General features: G+C 36.5%; 1 protein-coding gene across 4 annotated transcripts in view; it reads right to left on the bottom strand.

Annotated features, from left to right (window-relative positions):
- Positions 1–18,424, bottom strand: part of LOC121431607 — a 56,764-nt gene that overhangs the window by 24,271 nt on the left and 14,069 nt on the right. For 3 of the 4 annotated variants that reach the window (XM_041629379.1, XM_041629215.1, XM_041629303.1), the window contains exons 2-6: positions 17,195–17,263; positions 15,960–16,033; positions 14,464–14,678; positions 1,102–1,404; positions 408–509 (exon numbers count right to left, since the gene is read on the bottom strand). In XM_041629379.1, coding sequence (XP_041485313.1) covers positions 408–509; positions 1,102–1,404; positions 14,464–14,678; positions 15,960–16,033; positions 17,195–17,209 — 709 coding nt within the window. In that variant the 5' untranslated portion in view covers positions 17,210–17,263. Of the gene's footprint in view, positions 1–407; positions 510–1,101; positions 1,405–14,463; positions 14,679–14,758; positions 14,965–15,959; positions 16,034–17,194; positions 17,264–18,424 lie in introns of all 4 variants that reach the window. The other variant, XM_041629461.1, reaches the window with a different exon arrangement.

The following is an 18,424-nucleotide window of genomic DNA, read 5'->3' as shown; positions in this document are numbered from 1 at the left end:
ATTGCTCCTGCAACAATTTCTTTGGTCTTAATATCACAGAGGGCATAGGGTTAGAGTAAGAACTGTAATAAGATTTTTTGGTTCAGAATACTGTTAATGCAGAGATAAGGATTGGGGATTATTTAGTTTTGGAGGTTAGGTTTTATGTTTGGCTTTACCTTCAGATTTTCCATCAGTCGCCGGAGCAGATGTCATGGAGCCAAAAACTTATCTACATGTATATCTAAGATTCCTTCATTATGTCCCATATTCTCAAAAGAGGTAGCATAAATGTGCACTTTCGGTAAGCACGCTAAATTCATGCTTGAATTTAGACCCATTTAGACACGATAATACAAGGAATTTGCATAGTCCACTATGGTACGATTGAAACCTCTTTGTCCAGAAGATTTGACCTTCACACTGACCTTTAGGTTTGTTGGATTCACCTGGCTTTGTCGTGGTACGTTCCGTTCCCTGAGTACTACCTGGTGTGCTAGGGGTAGTAGGAGGTGAGGTAGGAGGATCCACTGCACAAGAAGGAAAACAGTATACACACTGAAATCTTATCTATCGATTAGTCAGCTGATATTCATCTGTTTGGAAAGGTTTTCAAACATTTTCTGACTTTTGAGGTTTCGTCTCATACACGGACGGCAAGCCTTCTTGCACACATTGTGAGAGACCAATACCCCATAGGCTTAAAGTATTACTCCTCTTAACACAAGAGATTTGATTTTCTTACATTAATTAATAAAATAATATGTCCATTTATATAGCGCAATTATTATGTGCATATACTCAACTGTGCTTTGATACTTGGTATCATATTATTACCCCAGCTGTAGCTAAGCCGCAATATTTATAGGCGCTGAAGTGTTTAAGGAATAAATCCTACTAGGTACCCATTCACCTCACCTGGGTCGAGTGCAGCACAGTGTGGATAAATTTCTTGCCGAAGGATATTACACCGTGGCTGGGATGCAAACCACGACCCTCTGTTTCAGTCAAAAGACTAATCCACTGGGCCTCAACGCTCCACAATTGTTAATTTGTTATGATTGCTAGATTCTGATGATTAACAGGACTAAGAAACGGCTCCCAGATCTAGTAAGGACATACCGTATTGCAGAAAGACAGTCTGATTGGCAGTTGGGACACCCTGCAAAACACATGTATATTGCCCTTCATCATCCTTCTCAAATTCCTTTGTAAGAAGGGTCGACACAATCTCTTGGTCATCAATGATCTCCTGCGTCGTCGCCTCTCCCCAAGTATCAGTTGGGGCAAGGAGTTGCCCGGACGGATTGAACCACTCCAATGTAGGGGTGGGCATGTTTATAAACGATACGGTGCACATCACAGAATATCGGTTGGCAGTGGCGTTGTACTTGGGCTCGCTCTTTGTCACGTTGACAGATGGAGCTGCAAGGAATATTCAATTAAAGAAATAAGAAAAACATGGTAAATAAATATTCAAAATGCACAAAATATTGAATATCATACATGTATATACCAAGCTATTTAAACTAAGGTAATTTCAGCCATGAAACATGGCATGGTTATATGGTAATTATGAATGTAATATATGGGATTAAATTGATTCCCCCTTTGCCCAATATTGGTGAAGAGTTACAGGGAAAATCAAAACTTGACTCTGTACAAGTTCCACAGTATTTTTATCAAAGATTACAAATCACCATACTCAGAAACCACAGATAACATTGTAAAATATTGATGACTGTTTATATTTACATTAATTCTTGTCGGTTTCCCCCCCCCCAACAAAAAAAATAAGTTTACTTTCTTTTTGTATTTAAACGATATGTTTACTTTCTGTTTATCAACAATGTACATTGCTCTAACATCATAACATGTTCAAAACTTCTTGATCCCATCATTCACAGCAAATCCCAAACTCAATATTTCCCTACTCAATTTCACTGCCTCACTTTGATCATTCAAGAAATGCACTTAGCATGACAAAGCAAAATAATAAAAATAAATATCAATCATAAAACGAAACAGGAAGTTGAATAGTCTTATTTCCTTGCTACTGTCAAATGGATATGCATGCACAGCACGTTAAGGGAACAAAAAGAGGCACATAATGGGGAATTCTACATTTCTTATCACCATTTTATGAAATGGTAATAATTCCAATTTTATTATTCCATAAAACCACAAACAAGCTTGCATTATAGGAATGTTCTTCTTGGTCATGTACATACATGTATGTACGTGTGTGTACAAGCTGTATTGTGCAATGGGGTATGATTCAAACATATCAATTTCAACTACAGGTATGTCTAAATATTATGTCTTTTCAGAGCATCCCAGAAGAAAAAGGGAATTGTAAAGGCAGTACTTTATAACTCAATGATAAATGACATGAATGTAAAGGCATGGTCACACCGCCCGAGCGTTGTTGGAGCGGTCGTGGAGCGATAGGGAGAGGGGGTCGAATTTCGCTCATAAAATTGGGGAAAAATCAAAAACAAAAATCGAAAACAATCGAAATCGAAAATGGTGAACGGGAGCGAGCGGTGATGACTCATTTCTCTCTGCTCCAAGAACCGCTCCAACAACGCTTGGGCGGTGTGACCATGCCTTAAGGCTTAGGGTCCCTCATTTCATCTGACACTAAATGTACATATATATCTTATGCATGACTATGCAAAAACAGGTTAAAGATTAGGAAAGAACCAAAAAGCCTGAATTCACAAATGTGGTTCTTAAAGCCCTCGGTTGAACCCATGTTTTATGCATATTTCCTGTATAAATTATGCTTATTTACTGTGTATATTAAAAAATGTCCAATGCTGATGCATGCTTTTGTCACAGTGCACCAAATTGACTGCTGTTGCCATGGTTATCCATGCCATTTTATTAATGAGTCCACCGTTTTGAATTTAAAAAAAGTGCACACCAGTCAGCATTGGTCATATTTTAATATACAAAGTAAATAAGCGTACTTTATACAGGAAATCTACATAAACCATGGGGTCAAAGTGATTTGGTAGACAGTATCTTCATTCATGTTTCATCCTATTTAACAAAATTAAATAAGAATCAAATCTCGATTTTCTTAATACTCCTCTTTGCATTTCCTCATTTTCATTTGATAAATTCATTTTCACTGATTGTCGTCTGAAGCAATAGGCCTACATCAAGCAAATATCAAAGACTCAGTAAGACCTAGGCCCGTATTCTGAACTCTGGGTTTAAACTAAACCCTGGTTTAATATTGTGGAGAGCTAGTTAGGGCACATATCCCTAACAGTACACATCCAATTTATTAACTCATTTGACACTTAAATTGTTCATAATTGTCTGGGAATGATAACTGAAGGATTTTTCTTCATTATGAGGGCAAAAGGAAACAAAATAGTAAACATAAGAAATATACAATGGAAACAGAATTTTTGAATTTTTGGCTCCTCATAATTTTAGCAGAGTTATACCGTGGTTTACATGTAAACTAAACCTGACTTCAGAATACGGGCCATACTAAGCCGCCATAGTATTTAAATCAAACAAATAAATAATTTTTGACTCGCTGATCTTCAACATGACATAGTGGTTATTTAGGTATGACAAGAAGCCTGTGAACAAGTCTTCTTTTAAAAGTTAATATTCAGATACCGTACACCAAATGACCTTTAAGCAGGGTGCTACATGTACATAACATTTTAGAAGCACTTGCCCAGTCAGGCAAGTAAATTTTTAAATAGTTGGAATATACTTGCCCAAAAATCTATTTCACTTGCCCAAAAAAATCCTTGAGAAAAATGTTTTACCTCTTCAAAAGAAAGATTTGTGGTTTTATAAACCATAGACCCTTTTCTCTCTTTTGACATGAACTGATCTACCTTGCTATTGCATAAAGTGATTTTATCTTGCCTGCCATGACCAAAATTAGGGTCAATATCATATATCGACCCTAATTTTGGTCATTCTACTGTGAGAATTTTGCTTGCTAAATTTGGGCAAGTAGGTTTGGTTTTTACTTCAAACACTTGCCCGACTCTTAACTTTTACTTGCCCCAAGCAATCGGGCAAGTGCTTATGTAGCACCCTGCCTTTCAGCATCCTTTACATGTATATAAAAAATTCTCATTTCAAGTTGTATGAACAAATAAAAAAAAAAGATGTAAGCCTTTGCAATGATATTCCATCTATTCATCTATGGTATAAAGTTATGATAAAACACTGACAATTCTTGGGTTTTTTTCAGGAATACACCGTGCAAAACTTATTAAGAGCAAATTGCTATTCATTGATAATAGTTCACCTTCCAAATTCATTTAAAAAAAACCCATAAAACATTAAAAAAAACTTTCCACACAAAATTGAAAGGAGCAAAGCTTTAATAATGTTTGAGCTCAAAAAAGCAGTAAGGAGAAAATACCAATTGAGTGAAGGTTATTCATTCACAGATACATGTACATGTACACTCCCACTCTGCTAAATGGATGTTAGCAGAGTTGGTGACCTTTCTTCCTGCAGTTCATGACAGAAAACTCCTGACAATATGAAATTTCTTGTTCTTTTCAAACAATTAATTGAATTTTCCAGCACATTTATGGATGTTTAACATTTTCAAGGATGTAAGAATATATGGGAAGAATCTTTTTTTTTTCTCCATAGATTTACTCTTCAAAGTTGATGGGCCTGGTTTGGAGGGTTTTAAATAAAATAATAACGTGGCTTAAAAAGTTCGAAATCCATTCTTTTGAGTGTTTGAGGTGCATAAAGAAATTAAGTAAAATATGTTTTGATCAGATTTATGACAGAAATAACAATATAGTATATTAATCTAACATTTATTTCTACATCACCCATTAATGGGTGCAGCCGTCACATTGGGTGTCAATGAGTATTGTCAATGCTATATTATTACTATTGTTTGCACAAACAAAATGCAATCAAAAGTGGGGAATACCAACACAAGGTCAACAGAATGCTGCCATAGACATATCATATACAGTGCATATCAAAAAAGGTTTACACTTTGAAAAAGCTCTGGGAATTAAAAAAATACAACATGTGGGTAATTTTTTCACCTATAATCTTGGGTTTGGGTCTCATCTAACCAATGGAAGTAAAAGTTTTGGCATACATGTAATGTTACACTCGAGTGAGCACTGTCCATTTTTGTAAAGCTCGCAGAAATGCTCGTTTTCACGCTGTGCCAAGGGGAAAGGGCGAAATCAAACTTACCCTGTGAAACATTTCTTATACATTTCCCTTGCACTTTTAGTCAATTGAAATAAAACGGATACATTCAAGCATTTTGTAACAATTTTGCCACCAACCTTTACCTTTTTGTGCCAGCTGGATCTGAGGACATAACTGAATATAAACAAAAGTTTATATCAGACATCTCCAGAATTTTTTTTCACTATAAGTGGGTTTACATTTCATTTGTAATACTTGTTTCTCACACACTTTTCCCAAGCTTGACAATGATTAACAAATGAAAATTAAGCCTATGCCATTTCATGTAAATCATAGCTCAGTGTAAAGCAAATATTGTCACGATGGCCTCGGTGTGTGGGGGAGTTGAGTAGGGCGCAATGCACTCTTAGAAGTGTTTTGGGGCAAGGAAACAAGTTTTAAAAATGGTATAAGATATCTTAAAATAAATTTTACTTGCTAAATTTCACATGTTCTTCACGATTAAGGTCTATTTTTATTCGCAAACCAAAGTTCTGCGCAAATCATTTTTCACTTATCGGTACATTTCAAAAGTGGTGCTCACTCAAGCAGAAATATTTTTTGACAGTTATATTGTCATTTACTTAAATGGATCTGTACCAATGTTAAGATGTGGAAACATCTTCAGGATATTACAAATGTATAATTTTACATGATTTTTTCTAAGTGTAAACTTTTTTTGATACGCACTGTATACATGTACTTTGTAGCTTGCATTAAATTGAAATATCAATGGATAAATACATTCATTTGAATGACACCTTCAAAGCCATATGATTTATTATTAACCGTATCAGACATCTAAGCAGGGCAACTTAAATACATTATTGCCTGCTTAAGACTGGGATCAAGTTGTTGGTCAATAAGTTTCCATTTGTTTAACCACGTACAAATTTATTGCCTGCTCAGGAAAGTCTTTGAGAAAATGCATGGAAATGTAGCGGGCAATAAGGCAGAGCCAACATCCGGGTATTCTATGCTATTTTGTATGCGGCCTTGAACCGCGCAGTGCTGTACATCAAGTTGAGACAATGCTAGATACTGCGTTTCAAGGCCATGGACGCGTCATGTCAATTACGTCACAATGGTAAAGTTCAGAGGCCCAGTCTGCTCAACATGACAAAATACATATAGATTCCCATTCTTAAACTGTAAAATATCTAAATTTTCACGATTTTCACTCTAGATGTCTGATTTGGTTAATAATAGCAATATTGACTGGCCTGGGGCCAAAATGACATATATCGCCCTCACTAAATTGATATCACCCTCGTATACAGCATGGGCGATATAAATCTAGTTTGGGTGATATAATTCTATCGCCCCAAGGGCAATATTGCTTTATTATTTGTCACTTGATTACTTCTCAAAACCCTTGTTCATTAAAAAGCTTTTTTCTAGTTTTGGTAAATCCTTCCCCCACCCAGTGAATGTCGCTATTCTGGTTATTACTACATAATAGAAGTGTGTGCAATGTATGCCCTAAAAACAGTTACAAGGTGACGGATGTGATTCCCCTACTTTCCATACCATTAAAGGAAATTCCACCCCAACAAAAAGTTTATTTGAATAAGAAGAGAAAAATCCAACAAGCATAACACTGAAAATTTCATCAAAATCGGATATAAATAGGAGTGGGCTATACATGGGTCAAAAATACTTTTTTTGTAATTTCAATACGGGAACAGTTTTTTTTTATTCCTTGTAATGTATCTCAACATGAAATGACAATATTTTTTGTCTTGGGTCCGAGAAAAAAGTGTGCCGGGCCAAAATCCAAAATGGCCGCCAAAACCACCCAAAATCACAGTTTTGGCCACAACTTCTTTGTTTGGTGGTCTTTTTCTTTGGTTTTGGTGTCTATTCATATGTATTTGGGGGCAGGCAATTTGTTTTTCATATAATTAGTACTTTTAAACCATTATTTGTATAGTTAAAAAGGTAATTATACCTAAATTTTTCAATTTTTATAGCCTTTTTTCAGCCAAAAAGTAGATTTTATCGTCCTGGGATTCTTGGATATTAGATGGTACGAGGTCAACAATAGCAAGCAGCTTCATAGAGCTATATCGCTTTTATTCCTCTACTATGGGTTTTACGGATATTTGTGAAATATATCTTAAATAAAAAAAAACGTTACTTATCCATAGGGGCTATACAGTATACAATGTACTGTACATACAATGTATTGCACTGCATAAATGCATTGGCCACCATGACAAGGCATGTATAAACTAGTGTTATGTACTTGTAGAAATGAGCTCTTAGGTTTAGAATTAGATGCCTCAGAAATTGAAGATATGTTTTGTCTCAGAAACTGAGGACATGTTTTGTCAAATATTCTAATTCAGGGGGCAGAGAAAGGTAATTATCCCCACATCATGGCATTTACACTGTAGATATTCTGGGCCTCGTTGCATAAAAATTGACCATTATGTTAACTTAATTGTAACTTACATGGAATCCTTGGTTCTGATTGGCTGTTGATCAACATTACCATGATTATAAAGTTACCTGACCCCATAAACACAGGCCAGTTAGACATCACAACCAGGTAAAAAAAGCCTCCAAATGAAGAAGATATGGCTACATGTAGATATGTGATGTACGTATATATGATATGTGATATTTTATGTGCAATTTACGTTGCTGGTTTCATCATGTACATCAGCTGACAAGCAATCAAATTCACAATCTAATTTTAAACCTTAAGAGCTTATTTCTATGACACTATAGTTTATATACAGGCCTTGTCATATGTCATGGTGGTCAATGCATGGAAATATGCAGTGTAGTATGTACAGTAACAGTACATTGTATACTGTATAGCCCCTATGGATAATTAACATTTTTTTTATTTAATAAGATATATTTCACAAATATCCGTAAAACCCATCGTAGAGGAATAAAAGCAATATAGCTCTATGAAGCTGCTTGCTATTGTTGACCTCGTACCATCTAATATCCAAGAACTCCAGGACGATAAACCTATATTTGGCTGAAAAAAGGCTATAAAAATGGGAAAATTTAGGTATAATTACCTTTTAACTCTACAAATAATGGTTTAAAAGTGCTAATTATAGGAAAAACAAATTGCCTGCCCCCTAAAACATATGAATAGACACCAAAACCAGAGAAAAAGACCACCAAATAAAGAAGTTGTGGCCAAAACTGTGATTTTGGGGGATTTTGGCGGCCATTTTGGATTTTGGCCCGGCACACTTTTTTCTCGGACCCGAGAGAAAAAATATTGTCATTTCATGTTGAGATAAGGTAAAAGGAACACAAAAAAACTGTTCCCACAGTAAAACCAAAAATCACCCATTTATAGCCCACTCCTAATATAAAATAGGAAAGTTATGACATTAAAAAAATTTGCTTACTTTCACAAAACAGTTGTATATATGCACATCTCGGTCAGGATGCAAATGAAGGAACTCATAACATTACTCACTATTTCTTTTGTATTTTATAACATGAAATACAAAATTTTTAAATTTTCTCCTCATTGCCCTATGAAACAAGTTTTATTTCTCCCTGAACATGTTGAATTAAAATTGTTTAACATTTTATGGTTCAGTCAAGTTGGTCCTTGTTGTCAAATCTGTAAAAATTGAAATATTGTATAATTTCAACAATAAAAAATTAAAGAAACAGTGAGTGAGGGACGTCAACAATTTTCTCCTTTTCATGTGGCTAATTGTGCATATAACGATTTTGTGAAAAATAAGCGAAACTTTAAAATGTCATAACTTTCTTATTTTACATCTGATTTTTAAACCATTTTCAGCAATATGCTTGACTGATTTTTCTCTATTGATTCAAGTCAACATTTTTCTGAGGTGGACTTGACCTTTAAAAATACATTTTGCAATGATCACAATCCATGCAAATCAAAGTTTTTTTAATATTATATTGTGCAAACAAGTGGAATGCCTCTGGCCGTCTCACCTGCATCACGCAGACAAATATAGCAGCAGTGCAGACTTTGAAAACTACTCTAACTCACACAAGATGTTCAGTGATACATGGTTACTCTTATGTCCACTTTTTATGAACTAGACCAATAAACTTACAGAGATATGTTGGTTATTCAACAGAAAAACCCAACATGGCCAAAGTTTATTGACCTTACATGACCTTTGACCTTGATCATGTGACCTGAAACTCGCACAGGATGTTCAGTGATACTTGATTACTCTTATGTCCAAGTTTCATGAATCAGATCCATAAACAATCAAAGTTATGATGGTAATTCAAGATACACCCAATTCGGCCAAAGTTCATTGACCTTTGACCTTAGTCATGTGACCTGAAACTTGCACAAAATGTTCAGTGATACTTGATTACTCTAATGTCCAAGTTTAATGAACTAGACCAATAAACTTTCAAAGTTATGATGGGAATTCAACAGATACCCCCAATTCGGCCAAAGTTCATTGACCCTAAATGACCTTTGACCTTAATCATGAGACCTGAAACTTGCACAAAATGTTCAGTGATGCTTGATTACTATTATGTCCAAGTTTCATGAATCAGATCCATAAACTTTCAAAGTTATGATGGGAATTCAACAGATACCCCCAATTCGGTCAAAGTTCATTGACCCTAAATGACCTTTGACCTTGGTCATGTGACATAAAACTCATGCAAGATGTTCAGTGATACTTGATTAACCTTATGTCCAAGTTTCATGAACTAGGTCCATATATTTTCTAAGTTATGATGACATTTCAAAAACTTAACCTCAGGTTAAGATTTTGATGTTGATTCCTCCAACATGGTCTAAGTAAATTGACCCTAGATGACCTTTGACCTTGGTCATGTGACATGAAACTCTAATTGGATGTTCAGTAATACTTGATTAACCTTATGGCCAAGTTTCATGAACTAGGTCCATATACTTTCTAAGTTATGATGTCATTTCAAAAACTTTACCTCAGGTTAAGATTTGATGTTGACGCCGCCGCCGTCGGAAAAGCGGCGCCTATAGTCTCACTCTGCTATGCAGGTGAGACAAAAAAACGATATGATTAATAGATGAATAGTGTCGCAACTAAGGAAAATCACATGCCATACGTGCATTCATATTGCAATGCAAAAATAATAATGTACAAAAATGTACAATTTTTTATCGTAAAGCATGTAGCAGCACATGGTAAAAATGCACTAAATATGTAGAAGGAATAGAAACAGGGTGGTTCACGAAACCACAAGTCTCGCCTAGTCTGCTGGGTGAACCTTTCACTCGAGTAATACCCTTTTTACACACGCTAAAATTTCCTGAACCCCGTACTATAGGTGGGGCTAAATTGCCATTTAGCCCCACCTATAGTACGGGGTTAAGCTTAGCCCACTTTCTTTTTACACAGCATTTTTGCAAAGTGGGCTAACCCCACCTTTAGTACAGGATTATTTGGCCCTGCAAAAAAGCAGGGTTATCCCAGCAATTGCAGTGCTAAGAGCGATAGTACGGGGTTAGGATCGCTAGTGTAAAACGAAAGTGGGCTAACTTTAACCCCGTACTATAGGTAGGGCTAAATGGCAATTTAGCCCCACCTATAGTACGGGGTTAAGGAAATTTTAGCGTGTGTAAAAAGTGTACGAGTGAAGTACTTGTACTACGAATGATCGACAAAAACCACTAGTCCGGGGTTAGCAAGTTTTGTGTGTAAAAAGCAAGCATTCCTTATCCGGGGTTAGCAATAACAATTTAGCATGTGTGAAAAGGAAAAAAATTGCACGGGGTTAAGGATAGTACGGGGTTAGCGATAGTCCGGGGTTAAGAAAATCCTGTGTAAAAAGGGTATAAAGGGTCGGAATTGCAGCCTACTCTTGCCTTATGTACTGACGGAATGAAACAGCAAGTTTTGAATGTTCCAGTCTTTGCGTGGAGACACACTTGTTGATGAAAGTTTCAATCAGGGTCTGTGCCTAAAAGTCTCTCCTGATATCATGATCAATGAAAATCTGCAATATGATTCTTGACCCCTAGATGACCTTTGGTCCCATCATCCTCAACAACACACATGCAGTATTACCCAATAACCAAGTGTGATCAAATTTGATGTAGAAGAAATGAGAGCAAGTTGGAATGAAAACTTTTAACAATTTGTAAACAAGGACAGACATGACCTCATATCATTTGACCTTTTGACCCCTATGATGACTTTTGACCCCATCATCCTCATGGACACACATGTGGTACCAAGGAAGGATCATATGTACATGTACAGAGTGAGAACTGATTCAGGGATAATCCGGGCTGAAGATATTTATTCCTCAATAAATAGAGTGGAATTCGAAGAGCAAAATGCTGAAAATTTGATCAAAATTGAATAACAAATAACAAAGTTATTGAATCTTAAAGATTTGCATTATTCCGGTGAACAGTTCTAGGCATGTCTCAAATATTCATTTGGTGGACTGATGATGTCATATCCCCATTTTTTGTTTTGTATTTTATTATATAAACTTGGGTTTTTCCAAAAATTTTCTACCAAGAACTAAAACAATTGGATTGACAACTGATTATAAAGTGCAATAATTTAGTTATTTACTGCCACAACTTATTTCATCATAATGGAACACATCATCTACACATGTATGAAAAACTGAAACAATTATGATTTCATGCAATAACATAAGAAAAAGGAAAGTGGGGATGTGACATCATCAGCCCACCTAATGAATATTCATGAAGACATGTCTAGAATTGTTTCACCAGAAAAATGCAAATCTTTAAAATTCAATAACTTTGTTATTTGTTATCCAATTTTGATGAAATTTTCATTATTTTGCTCTGTGAATTTTACTCTATTTATCTAGATATGAATATCTTCAGCCCGGAGTATCCCTTTAAAGAAAGGAGAGCAAGTTGAACAAAACATTTTGTAATAGACTCACAGACTAACAGACCAGCAGACTAACATGAAAAGTGATCACGAGGTCTCTGCCAAATTTTGTTCAGGCGAGACAAAGAGAAAGTGGGTTTATAGATCGATCTGCTGTTAATACTTGATTCAGTCATCGACTAATAAACAACTGACCAGGGTCTTAAATTGGGCACAACTACTATAATGTACATATGCATTTTTCTTCTCCATTACAAACCAAGAACCCACATAATACCATAAGAAGCCAGAAAGACACAAAGAAAATATGTCAATTTTTAGTTCTCAGTTAAAACAAGAAAAACAGAAATGGAATGGGAACTTCTATCAAAGGGGAAAGTTGACCTTGATACATGTATCTTAACTCATTTCAGATATGCGTATTTGTTTTTGTAGATGCATGAATACATTTGGGGCAACCATGGGGCGTGGCCACAATTCGGAAAATGTATTATAAGACAAGCAAAAAACAAAACAGGACCCCCTTCAATAGTAGTGTCATCCAAAAATAATGCCAAAAATCTATGACATATTTGCTCATAGCCGATCAAAAAACAAGACTTCAGTAGGTTATAACAGCAAGATGGACAGTGTCATGAAAAAGAAGCTCTGAGGCAATGACAGTGTTAGCAAATAAAAGAAGGGTAATGATATTGCACAGGGGTGAAAAGCTCGATTCAAAAATTTTTTAAAAATCTTTTAGAATGGCTCATTCTTACTTGAAAAAGGTGTTTCCTATGGCCAGAAAAATTTGAATTCAAACTCTTAAGTCTGAAAAGTGGCATTCTTTATTGTATTTGCTAGGGCAACAACAAAGATTATCAAGGAAAGGCTGAGATGGTTTTTTGTTTGAAATACAACAAACATGCCATCTGCTACTGAACAGGAAGGGTTGAAAAGTCTCCTTTGATAAAATCAGAGTTACTTGGAGCAAGGAGGGGGTGGGGATGCATGTATCTGCCACTATTGTTAGTGCAACTGTTGATTGCCACAAACTACATTGTGCTTAATCAAAAATTTTGGGCTGCTAATTAGCTGTTCACCTGATATTAATAGGTTATAAAAAGTACAGTAGGCCTACACCACCGTTGCATACTTGCCAACTTTAGAAAAAAAAAGAGGAATCCATTTTTCATGCAGAGTAACGAGCGCGTGACATTTTGTGCGGGAAGGGTGTGGGGGTACCCCCCTGCCACGGTTAGAAATTTTTGGAATTTTAGAATGTGAAATAGGGGGCTTTCCTTCACTTTTGAAGTGCCTTTTACCTGTCCACAGAGAAGAAAAAAAATATCTTAATTTTGTCCCAGTGTAATGAAACATGAAACAGGAAAATCAACAGGATTCATTTCATGAAATTGTACCAAATTTTTTTACTTCAAAAACATGTATTCCATTACAATATATAACTCAGAATACTCCTTGTATTTTAAATAATTTTGGGTTTGCTCATTTTTACTTCACTTAAAAGTTAAATTATGCAATTGCAAATGCACCGGTACGGTACTCACTAACCCAGGTAGCTCCGACCCGCGAAGTGGGCCGGACTCCCTTGGCTAGGTACTGGTACCGACCGGTACTCACTCACTGCCCACTGCACTCATGCACTGTCTGTATAATGATCGGAATCACAGTCACAAGTCACATTCACAATCCAAATGATGCATTGGCGACGGTATCCAGTTTCCACACACTACATTTGTAATTTTGGCTTTAAAATTCCACGGAAAAAATATATTCTTTGGCCATTAGTCCAACAATCGTTGAGCTGGATCTTACGTTTGCACATGTATTATGCACTAGCAGCGCGGTAACCCATGGAGCTCCGGCCCGTCGGTTACCCGGCACAGGAGCTCCCTGGGTTAGCAGCGAGGTATACTCGCGCTCACGACGTCGCAGCATGCATTGTATTTGTACGTGTTGTCGCTCTAGTTGTGTTTGCACGCGCTTCTGCAATGTGCACGCCATGTGAGTTAGGCAAAGTGAAAAACTACGTACAAGAGAGCGTTCAGTTAGTGGAAAAATAATGCTATTTCGGATATCCAGGTGTCCACAAGCTTCAGATTGGTCTAACCTTTGCTCCAGCTGTTTTTTCAATATTATCAATGTAAAAATTAATAAAAATTGGAATTATGGGGTTGATATTCGTAATGCGGAATTGGCAATAAAAAATCGGGATGATTCCGCCAAAATCGGGATGGTTGGCAAGTATGCTGTTGGGAACAAGTTTTGTTTTATAGCATTCTAGATGTAGCTCTGTATGACGGAAGAAGCAAAGTCAGTTTAGTTGATCAATTAAATGCTGCAAAGGTAGATCTATAGGGACATTGTGTATTGAGACATCTATGATGATGTGCACTCTTGGCCTGTTTACCTGGGGTTGGGGTGGTGGTGAGAGGATTCTTATTCCTGAAACATGCATCTAGAATATCATCTCCAGGGGGTGCGGACTGCCAAGGGGGGCACCAATCTGGACATGTGACCCCCTGGCTATAGCACGGCAATAGCTGATATATATCACTCAAGATCAGATTAGCAGGGCAGCGGGAACATTTTGCACATTTATGGCTGACATTATCGTAGAACTCTCTGTGGTTGAGGCAAACAGAAATCAAGAAATTAAAAATAATAAAGCCGTGCAGGTTGGGGTGCATGCGCATGCAATCTACCTGGCGGGGTGGGAGTGGTCGGAGGGCATGCGTCTCTTCCTTCGTTTGGGTTCCACGTCTGAGTCTCCACCGAGCACCAGTTGGGGCACAGTGATTCGTATTTACTGCACATGCTTATCTTGACTATTTGACCTTGACCAAGAATCGCATCTCTGGAACAAGGGCTGCAATCTCTACATGATCCATGATTCGGGTCCCAGTATTGCCTATAGGAAATGTTTATGGTAAAGGTGGAAAGAAACATATCATATGAAGTTAGAAACGTTGTGGATTCTCGATTGCGCAGTCTAAACGTATACCCCTGCCTGAACTGCCAGATCAAGAATGACCTATTAAACATCTTTCTTCAAAAATTTTCCAAAATATGGCCTCTGATCTAATGAGATCCTTCGCGCTGACATACATGTACATTAAACAAGTGGGACGCCTCTGGCAGTCTCGCCTGCATAATACCAAGTTCATTGACCCTAGACGACCTTTGACCTTGATCATGTGACCTCAAACCTGTGCAACATGATCCGTGATATATGCATTTTTATGTTAGTTATCATCCGGGGGGAGCACTTCCATTGCTGAGTGGATATCATGCGCGACCATTGAGTCTCAAAAAGAACCCTAAATAAGGCTTTCTCATGAAATTGTTTGCTCCAATTACTTTTACATGTACCTTTGAATTTTCAAGAAAAATTTACAGTTGAAGAAAAGAGAGCCACTACACAGATTGACACACTATTGATCATATCCACCTTGCATATTTAGCATCAAATCAAGATTTTATTTCATTCTGTCATTACTGCAACTTCAATAGACTCTTTGATCTTTATTGGCTGTGGAACACTGCTAGGTGGTCGTTACCACTGGTGACAAAGCTAAACCATCATGAAATTAACTTTCATACAATGGGGTCCTGGGTCCCAATGCATAAAAAGTTACCATTTCATGTATGGTATCTTCACCATCCAGCGGTAACTACCATGGCAACAATGCTCAACAGCCTATCAGAAGCAAGGATTCCATGGCAGTTACCATTGGATGGTAAAGTTACCATGGTAACTTCTATGCATGGAACCCTGGTTATACACGTAAAGACTCATTTTCTACATGTAGATGTACATTCCCTTGTTAATACAATAAAATGTACGCATTTTGACATAGAAGACAAGAGAAAAATACCAAAAGCTACGAGTACTTTATGACTTACCCATAGGGGCAATCACTTGCTTGGCAAGACACTATAAGAATACAAAATACCGGTAGGCCTACAGCAAATAGAAGCTGATTTGGTAGAAAAGGAGAAAAGAAGAAAAAAAATCAAGTGAAATATTATTTCCTTATCATTCAAAGAGCATTACTACAAAGTCCAGCCTCGAGGAGAGAGCAAGGCTGGAAGAAGTACACAATTTGAATATTAACAGGGCCAAGGGAATTAATGATATTGCCTTTTTTTTGGAACTTGAAAGACTAAATTTATTTCAGGGCCCAGTCTTACAAAGAGTTACGATTGATCCAATCAATCCTAACTCTATGGAAATCCATCCGTGCAATCATTTTTTCTACAGGAAATTTGCAAAGTGTCCTTTGCAAGTAAAGGCAAGCACACCAAATTGTCAAGAAAATAATTCATTTATGAATATACATACATGTACATCATATCTAGAAAACAATTTTGAACAAACATGCATTTTAGATGTGGGCATTGCTGGCTTTTCATAGTTTCGGTTGATCATATCAATCACAACTCTTTGTACGACGGTTCCCTGGTTGTAAGATTCGCATTGTGCATGTCATGTACATGTATCTCAATATCATTGATGGCAAAGCACCAAAGTTTCTTCCTTCTCTTGTCACCTTGGTGTGATTAAAATAATCAAAGAAATATTTATCAATTTATTAAATAAATTACATAGCTTATTGAGTACACCAGATGGTAAAATCAACATATTTTTTAAATATAAGTTGTATTCAATTCCATTTATACACACTGGCCCGCATTCTGAACTCGGGTTTGAATTAAACCCTGGTTCAAAGTTGTGGTTTAAGTATGGAGAGCCAATTGGAGTATAAATCCCTACAGTAAACATTCAGTCTATTAACTCATTTGCTAACCAAATCGTTAATAATTGTCTGGGACTCATGACTGAAATATCTTCTTTATTATGAAAGCAAAAGGAAACAAATTATTACACATAAGAAATGTATAGGCCTAATATAAACTTAAATTTTGATTTCGTGGCTTCCCATAATTTTAGTACAGAGGTAGACCGTGGTCTAAGTTAAACCTGGCTTCAGAATACGGGCCATTGTGATACAGCATCACAAAAGAATATTAAGCTCCTTGAATATCACAATAGCACAAATTATCATTGTCCAACTGAAGTGCACCCTTCAAAATCTAACCTAACCCCCCAAAAAAAAAAAATAAGCAAAGCAACTTACCCGTAATGTTGCCATGGTCTTTGAAAATCCAATCCGACCGATCCAACTGCTTTGACCCTTTTTTTTATCCTGAAATGATTTAAATCGAATTCATCAATGCTAATGAGGAAATAAACAATAAACAGAAAAAAACTGTATGGTGCAAAAACATTTACAGCTGAAATTCTGAAAATATTGCATTGATCATGAAATCATTAAAGCTTTAAAACACAAGTTATACCGGTAAGCTGTGGCATACAGATGGGGGAGGGGATTGGGGGTGCTTGCCCCTCCCCTAATTGTCCACAACCAAGGAAAATTTTGAAGGGAAAGAAAAGGAATTTAGAGAGAAGGGTAAATATATTATTTTCTGAATATTATATCAAAATCTATCACAAAGTTGGATTTTGGTCATAAAAATGATTTTTTTTGTGCCTAATACACCATTCTGGCCTCCTCAATTTTTTTGGCTCCTTACAACACAGCCAGGAAGCAATCAACTTCAAGAGGATGGTATATTCATGATTTCTGATACAATACTCTACCTAGCACACCTACATTTAGGCTTGTGCCATCACATTGGGTTCTTGCATCTGGTCGGGCAATCATGTATAAACCTGACCATTCCAAAGGGTCTCCTGAATTCCTGAAAGATTCGGTCCAAAAGATCTCGTAAATTATCAGACCTGATAATTGGTACATATGACTGATAATTTTTACAAAGAGTTGAGCTTACTAAACCCGGTCTTTCAGGAATTTAGGGGTCCCTTTTCTTAAACGATCGGGTTACAGGATTGCCCGACTGTTCGCGAAAACCTGATGTGATGACACAAGCCAAAATGAATGCCTACAATACATGTGTCCTGGTTTGAGTTAATATCTTGAAATCATAGAAATCTAGAACAATTTAACTTACATGTACATCTTGTACAAGGGGCAGATAATACACTGTACATAATCTGGCCTGAAAACATTATTTTGTCTTGGGCACTTATTTAACTTATGCAGAATTAACTATAAAGTGCCATGCAAGTTCTGACAATTTACATTTTTATAAACCAAACACTGAAATAATTGAATTCACACTTTACTCGCAGTTGAGCATTTATGCATATAATTTTAAAATTTCTTTAAAAATACAGTTAATATCTGACAGAACTATATACTATATTTTGCACATGATTCAGCAAATTATCTATCACTTAGCACATACTTACTGTATGTATAGTTTATGGACAATTTGATGGTATC

This window comes from Lytechinus variegatus, chromosome 1 (genome assembly GCF_018143015.1).
Source record: "Lytechinus variegatus isolate NC3 chromosome 1, Lvar_3.0, whole genome shotgun sequence".
Classification (NCBI taxonomy): domain Eukaryota; kingdom Metazoa; phylum Echinodermata; class Echinoidea; order Temnopleuroida; family Toxopneustidae; genus Lytechinus; species Lytechinus variegatus.
This window is presented reverse-complemented; position numbering and strand designations above follow the sequence as displayed.